The 7756-nt window shown below is 36.7% G+C and overlaps 2 protein-coding genes across 2 annotated transcripts; one reads left to right on the forward strand and one right to left on the reverse strand.

Moving 5' to 3' along the window:
* Positions 1-178: 178 nt before the first annotated feature.
* On the forward strand, positions 179-874 carry LOC108224319 (large ribosomal subunit protein eL39x). Its single transcript, XM_017398874.2, has 3 exons — positions 179-318; positions 436-539; positions 668-874. The coding sequence occupies exons 1-3, from the start codon at positions 316-318 to the stop codon at positions 714-716; spliced, it is 156 nt and encodes a 51-aa protein (XP_017254363.1). The 5' UTR covers positions 179-315; the 3' UTR covers positions 717-874.
* Positions 875-2495: 1621 nt separating this feature from the next.
* LOC108224318 (putative methylesterase 11, chloroplastic) lies at positions 2496-7503 on the reverse strand. The gene is made up of 5 exons (XM_017398873.2): positions 7018-7503; positions 5938-6174; positions 4710-4853; positions 3966-4097; positions 2496-3022 (listed from the first exon to the last, which is right to left on the reverse strand). The coding sequence occupies exons 1-5, from the start codon at positions 7357-7359 to the stop codon at positions 2750-2752; spliced, it is 1128 nt and encodes a 375-aa protein (XP_017254362.1). The 5' UTR covers positions 7360-7503; the 3' UTR covers positions 2496-2749.
* Between the last annotated feature and the right edge of the window lie 253 nt (positions 7504-7756).

A 7756-nucleotide genomic window follows, 5' to 3' on the forward strand; every position in this document is an offset into this window, starting at 1 on the left:
TCGGAGAGTTTGAACCAAACGATTAAACCTTAAGCTATTTTAAATCTCAAATCAGAATTAAAAATAAATTTTCACGAGGAATCGGGAGGATACGGATTTTATGTATAGGACGGGCAAGAGATTTGAGATACCCCAAGAAAGCCTTGTATAGTTTGAGGAATGGCCCAATATACATGGCCCGATACACACGTGTAACAACGAAGAGTAAAATGGGCCAATACACACATATAAACCGAGCCCGTTGCTTCCTCCACCTAGGGTTTTACATTTTCTCCGCTCATTTGTGCAAGAGGAGCCGTTTTCTCTGAAGCCAAAATGGTGAGTCTTTCTCTCATTCAGCTATTCCTGATCTTAAATTTATGCATATGAATAATTTCAGCTACAAATTGATTGATTATTTACCTAAAAATTGATCATGTATTTGTTGATGAACAGCCGTCGCACAAGACATTTATGATCAAGAAGAAGCTAGCTAAGAAGATGAGGCAGAACCGTCCCATCCCTCACTGGATCCGTATGCGTACCGATAACACCATTAGGTAACAGTGACGGTGTATTTTTAATCTCGATAAATTAATTGAATTTTGCGGTCCCGAGAGTGATAATTTTATTTTATTTTTGTCATTTGTGTGTGATGTGGTGATTAATACGATGATGTTTGGTGTAGGTACAATGCCAAGCGCAGGCACTGGCGCAGAACTAAGCTAGGGTTTTAAGGAGATTTTGTATCTGCTCGGTCTCGGTGTTTTTTATATTTACTTTGCGATATCGTGTAGTTTGGAGATTGTGGTAGCAATGTGACTCTGTGTTTGTTATCTGTTTGATTGTCCTGTCAAGAACAAATTTAATGATCAAGTATCTTTTTTATTGGTGTTAGTTACTACAGATTTTGCGCTATATTACCTGTGTTTTTATATTCAGAGTTCCACTTTTTTTGTTGATTCGTTCAACTTAATGATCCAGTCAATTCCTCTTTCAGTCAATATATTGGAGGCAATTGCAGTGTTATAATTATTAATTGTTGGAGCCGTTATTTGCTAAGCTTTAGTAAGGTACTAACAGGCCTGTAGTTTTTCATAGTTATACTAATACGGTGTTACTTGAAAGAAGTATAGGGGAATGTTGATATATGCAGTGGCAGAACCAAAAATGACATGTAGGAGGGGCAGATTTTGCAATGTTGATCCATCTCTTTCCTTGTATATCTTTCAACCACTGTGTACATATATTTGATACTCCTGTAGTCCTGTGATATTTGGTGCAGTTCGTTGTGTGATTAAAGTGTATAAGCTTGACCAGGGGCGGATCTAGGAAGAGGCACGCGGGGACACGTGTCCCCCCTAAATTTTCTTTTTACATTTTTTCACCATTCTAAATTTGACAAAATTATAAAAGTGCCCTCAAAGAATTTAAAAATATATAGGTGTTTTCCGAAAATTTGTTTCGTGCCCCCCTAACATTTGTGGGCTAGATCCGCCCCTGAGCTTGACCCAAATTCTTAATACCCTTGACCTAGTTCTTTTTTTTTTTTGGGTGGGTAGATAGACATAGGATTGAATAACTGGAGGGTGAAAAAGAATATAGAACTTTGGGTAGGCACCAGGCAGTGTACCCACCTCCCCCCTCCCTTTTCAGTTGCATTTTTGTGGAGTGGAGGGAAATTGGTCTGCTCCCACCGAGTTATGGTAGTAACCAGTTGTGTGTATCAGGCTTATCTGATAACCAGTTGTGTGTATCAGGTATAAGAGTATGAGACTAGTGTCTGTTTCTTGTCCAAGTTATTATTACTGCAGCAAAATTTGCTAATTTTGCTTTAGTTTTGGCGCAAATTTGAAATTATTGACTTACAGTAATACAGTATAGGAATGCTTGTGCCAGTGGAGTACTGGAGTGTGTGTGTGACTGTGAGAGAGAGTTATGGTAGTAACTAGTTTTATGCATCAGGCTATTAGACTCAGACTAGTGTCTGTTTCTTGTCCAACTTATTATCACTGCAGCAAAATTAGCAAATTTTGCTTGAGATTTGGTGCAAATTTGAAAGTAATCTACTTATAGCAATACAGTAAAAGAATGTTTGTGCCAATGCACGCTCTCGTTCTTTTATTAGCTTTGAAGTTAGTAGGTTGCAGGTTCAGGAAGCATAATGTAAGACATCTTCAAGATTATTCAACTCATCCATCCAGGTAAATTTATAAACGGCAATCAAGGAGAAAATGTTATATTTTGGTGGTGAAACGCACCGAAAATGTGCCCATACAATATGGATGATTTAAGGAGAAATGACACCCCATATGATAAAACTGGAGCACCAAAATTTTGTCCAACTAGTCGCGACTTCTGAACACCAAGTTTTGGTGCTATAACTGTTAAACAATTCATAAAGAAACTCCACTACCAACTGCCATCTTCCAGGAGTTTGATTACTTGCAGACGTTCATTTCATCAGCCATAAATTAATGTTTAAAAAGTATAGAACTTGCCTTGAATGTGCAGTATATTCGAAGATATATCTCGATATTAAGTTGTCAACATCAGTTATAATAATCAGAAACATGAAACAAACACTTTTGACGCATTTTTTAAAGACTCTTGATATTTCAAGAGATCGGAATCTACTCCCTAAAACTATGGGGATATAAGAAAATTCAACATCCTATGCCAAAATCTACAGGTTTTCATGTGTCCTTGAAATGTGCAACTCTAATAGTTATCAGTCCGGCCAATTTGCTATCTCCAGAATCTCTGCCATTTATGCTAGTTTTGCAATCTCTACCAATTGCTTATGCAGTGTTTGGGGCCTGGAGAAAAAAGGGGAGTGATCAGCACCTTTAAGGCGGAAGACCTGTTCAGGCGGACTTCTGCTTATCATATCCTCTTGCAACTGGATGGGTATAGCATTATCCTCGGGGGTCTGTATGTAGAACCGCCTAACAGAGCCATGATTTGCCTCGGTCAGAGACAGTTTCTCCAAGACTGGTGAGAAGGGGATTGGCCTCATTGAAACTGATGCCAATGCTACATCCTGGAAATACCAGACACAAATTACAAATTTGTAAGACCAGACAACAAATTCCCTCGAACATTGCATCTTACAGTAAATCAATTTTGCATCTACACTGGATAAAAAAGATCCACAAAGATAAACAAGTGGTTGAGATATAGAAAGCATTTAGTAGAAATTTAAAGTCACCCTGAAGTTTATAGTGTATGAGACCACAACTACTGGAAGTTGTGGATAGAAACTTTTGAATAAAAATGAAATATTTTTTTTCTGAACACAACAATTGAAATGACAGTTACCAAATAACATATGTTTTAACTTTCTTGTATAAAGACCCTTTTTTTTTTTTGGACTGCTAGCGGGAGATGGGGCAATATACCTAAACACTGTTTATCATGCTGAACCCCTACCTTACAAATACATCACCCATACCCAAGATATCAACCAAGAACCATCTATAGTTCATTGTATCACTTCCCTAATACATATAACAAAAGTTCTAAGCAGTCGGTAAAACTTCTATCATTGCCTATTATTTGTTATCAGTACATGAACTCCACGTTACCATAAAGTACATTTGAGAAGAAGGGGGACAATTGAAAGGGTATCCGGAAGTAGGTCATTCATTGTATCTTGTATACCACAAAAAAATGATTTATTGAGATAATCTAGAGCTGCTAATATCATAGAGCAGAGGGAGTATAGATTAAAGAGACTACATGCAGGCATAAAAGTATTGTTTGTGTGAGCATTATCAGGCGACAGTTGAAAGTAAAAATCTCTAGCTACATACAAGCATTACTAATGCAAATACCAAACAGACAATGTAATGCTAAGTAAACTAGAAATTTACAATCATACTCCAACTTTATAATTTAATATAGTAATACTTGTAATTAACTTCAGTAGTGTCTATCATGTGGCCATAAATAATGAATAACTGGTGTAATGATGTCCAGGATACCTTAGCAGGACTCTGATTGAATAACAATTCCCCTAGAAGTGACTTGTCAAGATCGATTGATGTCGGAGGTTGCTTATTTCCATTTGCATATCGAAATATTTGAGCTTGCCGCATCAGATCATTTGAAACATCCTGTAGGAAGTATAAAAGTCTTTATGTCAAAGATTAACAAAATATACTAGGCGAGGCACTAATCCCTTATAAAAGCAATAGCAACTTTGAATACTTAGATCAATGTCTAGCATATGAAACTTTCCAAAATAGTTCAGATGAGCGTGCAAGCATATAAAATAAACAAAAATACTCAAACTTCAGACTGAAACCTATTAAAATGCCTCACAGATCACCATAAATAGGCGGGAATTTAAACAGAAAACATCGTATATATATTCAAAATACGGAACTAGAATATGCAGACTATGCACATCTGAAAATGACCACAACCACATCTATTCATAGTTCAAATATGGAACTGGAATGTGCAGATCAGATGCAAAAATGACCAGGACCACCTACCAAGACTTTAGAAGTTAAAACTATACACATGCTTCACATTTGATGTGGTGATATCTACGAACAGAAGGCACTTAAAGTGCATTCTTCAAAAATTCCTTTCAAGAAAGCATGATAGCATTTATGTGAGAGAATATTATTAAAGTAACTTATGAAGTTAGTTATTACTATATGTTCTCGGAAATGTAGAGATCATCGCACACAGAACTAATGAGGTTCAAAACTCTATACCTTTTGTGAAAACATATCAAGAGTACTTTGCCCACTAATCAACATTGCAGCAGCAACAAATATGGCTTTTGCTATTCTAGATGGAAACAACTCCATTGCAAATGATACACATGCACCTCCAAAATCATGTCCCACCAAAATCACCTTCAAAAATCAGCATTTCAGCAGAAAAATAGTAGGATTATTTTTCCCATTTAGTTCAATAGAATACTAATTGGAAACTGGCTTCTAGTAGCAATAAAGTTCGTATGAATGACATACATCCTACCCTTTAGATTATACCATAAGATGATGTTTGTAAACTAATATAAGTGCTGCATGTATGATTGTTCAAACCAGACATAATTTTCTTCCTCTGAACTCTGGATATAGAGAGATGAAGAAATATTGACCTGATAAATTTGTATCGGACAAATGTTACCTTTACAACACTGAAAATTGTTAGCTTTACTTAACAAAAGAAAAGAATGTGAGTTTTTGAGGATTCAGGATAGCTAAATGGCAAAGCTTATCTTCCGCCCCCTTCCTCCCTTGTGACAAGTTCAATTCATAAGTTCAAATCCTCACCCCCCCCTTCCCTTGTACTCAAAACTAATATATGCAACAATGTATAAAGCACCTATATCTTTAGGCAACATACTTTTCATTTGCCATTCATCAAATAATTTACATACTGGACAAACAGAAGATGAAAGACTGCACTTTCCGCAGCTATGTAATTCGAGGTGTCAAGTGACGAAACAGGGGTGCTTACTGCTTTTGGCTAAAGAATTCTATGACCCCAGCAATTTACATCCTAGATTCTGTAAATGGACACGGAATTTTAGCTAAGAGAACTGTAGCTGTTGGAAAATTCTACCATAGTTCAAACGATAGTAGTGGGTTCTGTAAGATGTGTTTTTGAGTTCGCCCTTTTTCTCCTGAGGAAAAAAAAACAAAACAAAAGGAAAAAGAAAAACTAGATGTTGCAGCGGTTTCATTGTTTTAAGCATTCTAAGAATACTTTTCACAGCAGAAGCGAAACAAAAAGAGTAAACAAGTCAAAGCTATACTCAGCTCAACTTCCTATGTATCAAAGATTTGACCTTCATTTTGCTGAATCTCTGAAAAATATAATTTTCTGGGGCCTAAAGTTCGAATAATCAGTCTGATATTGTTAACACGACATTAGGTTGGTATAACGGTGAACATATACTGGAACAGAAAGAACGTATGAGGAGGATCTAACCTTCTCCCCTTCATTAAGGTTCTCAAGAAAATCAGCAAGCGGCTTTGTGTAATGTGAAAGACTCAAGATTTTATTTGTATCAAAAGAATTAATTCCTGAGCCAGTTAAATCAATTGCAGTAACTTTGAATCCACTTTCTTCCAGAAGTGCTATAGTTTTGTACCAACACCAAGCGCCAAAACCACCTCCATGAACAAGGACAAAATGGGTGGTCTCCAAATCTTCTAGCTTCGTATCCTGGTAATGAGGAAGTCGCTTAGTAATCACAAAGCTAAACAAAAAAAGACTAGAACCACTTAAATGGTGGTGATTGAGAGCACCCATGCAATGAAAATATCGAAGATCTACACGGAACATTAAAATATTACATGACGACAGCACTAAAGTTGACATCTTTACAGGTATGCAATCTCCAAAATACATGATTGCTTATAGCAGTTGTGTAGTAAACCCCAATTTATGTCGCTGTTGAATAACAAGTAGTAAACAGTGCATTTCACAATGTACAAATTCAGGATTACACGGTGCATAAACAATGTCCCATTAGTTGAGAACAAAAGTTAGCTTTTGCAATTCCTAATCTTGTAAATTCTCCAAGACACTTCGTCAAAGCAGTTCAAGCATACAAACCGAGACCCATTCTAATTATCAGACTACAAACTTTGCTTGTGGCTGCCTGGTCAATATATATAATTTTTTGTAAAAACCAATCAGGACACTTAATGGGATCGAACATTCGAATTATTTTAAACTACAAGTCATCCACTAGTTTTAGCCACTCAAAACAGTTAGGATGGGGGGATTTACAAGGAAGATATATCGAAACTAACCTTACTAGACAAGAAAACCCCTATCTTAAAAACAGGGTCTTAAGCGTTAAACAAGTCCAATTTAATCAAATGTCAAAACAGTCAATATTAAACTAACCCTTTACTCAATTCAAGAACAACAACCAATTAATAACATTACAATTACAATATACACCCATAATAAAAAAATCATCTTTTAATATCAGTCAAAATTTAGTCAATTTAACAAACGACATGTAAAATGGAACGGAAGGAGTAACATTTATCGAACCTGACTAACAACAAGTTGGTGGGGCTGAAGCAGGGGATCAGTTAAAGACCTAGCCCTAGAGCTCGAACTTCTCGGCAAGCCCTGGTTCTTTCTAGAATGCCCATTACTATTCGGAAACCTCAACGAACTAGACCGATCAAAAGCGACGCCGTATTGCTGCTTCAACAGAATATTCGCCGCAGCCGTCACAGCCTGGTCCTGAAGCTCCACGTCATCAAACCTCTCTTTCCGGCTCTTCGACCACCGCTTGCTCCCACCGGAACCTACTGACTGGTTGTTCGTCAAACGAGGTTTCGCAGGTTTCTTCTTCCTCACCGACGTTCGAGAGAAACATAAGCCCATGTTAGAAACTTATGTGTGTGTAATGAGTGTGTGTAATTGTGTGTGTGTTTGAAGAGGGGGTGGCGAGGTTCAGGTGACTAATAAAAAAGTGTGAATGCGAAGTGGGGTTGCCCTCTTTACTCTTCTGGTCCTGCTCGTTCGAGAAATTTTTATTATTTTCTTCCTGTATTTCTACTTTTTTGGTGAATAAAGTGGAGTGTGTTGTGAAATTTCATGTGCAATGGCTTGGTTTTTACTTTATTTATTGTTTGTGAGATGCATGATAATAAAGGTTTTAGGTTGAGTAATAATTTATTTTTTTTGTTTTTAAATTTGGGAATATTATTTATGGTCAGAATTGAGGTTGCGTGTATGTGTATGTTGTGGATGTTTTCTAATTGAATTGGGGATAAGGGTT

The sequence above is a fragment of the Daucus carota genome, chromosome 6, assembly GCF_001625215.2.
Source record: "Daucus carota subsp. sativus chromosome 6, DH1 v3.0, whole genome shotgun sequence".
Classification (NCBI taxonomy): domain Eukaryota; kingdom Viridiplantae; phylum Streptophyta; class Magnoliopsida; order Apiales; family Apiaceae; genus Daucus; species Daucus carota.

Excerpts from the sequence above, each read along its gene's own strand:
- LOC108224319 (XM_017398874.2), top strand. Across the intron at positions 540-667 it reads CGTACCGATAACACCATTAG|GTACAATGCCAAGCGCAGGC; the intron begins GTAACAGTGACG and ends TGTTTGGTGTAG.
- LOC108224318 (XM_017398873.2), bottom strand. The coding sequence starts at position 7,359 with ATGGGCTTATGTTTCTCTCGAACGTCGGTGAGGAAGAAGAAACCTGCG. Across the intron at positions 4,854-5,937 it reads ACCTTAATGAAGGGGAGAAG|GTGATTTTGGTGGGACATGA; the intron begins GTTAGATCCTCC and ends TGATTTTTGAAG. Across the intron at positions 4,098-4,709 it reads TTGATATGTTTTCACAAAAG|GATGTTTCAAATGATCTGAT; the intron begins GTATAGAGTTTT and ends TACTTCCTACAG.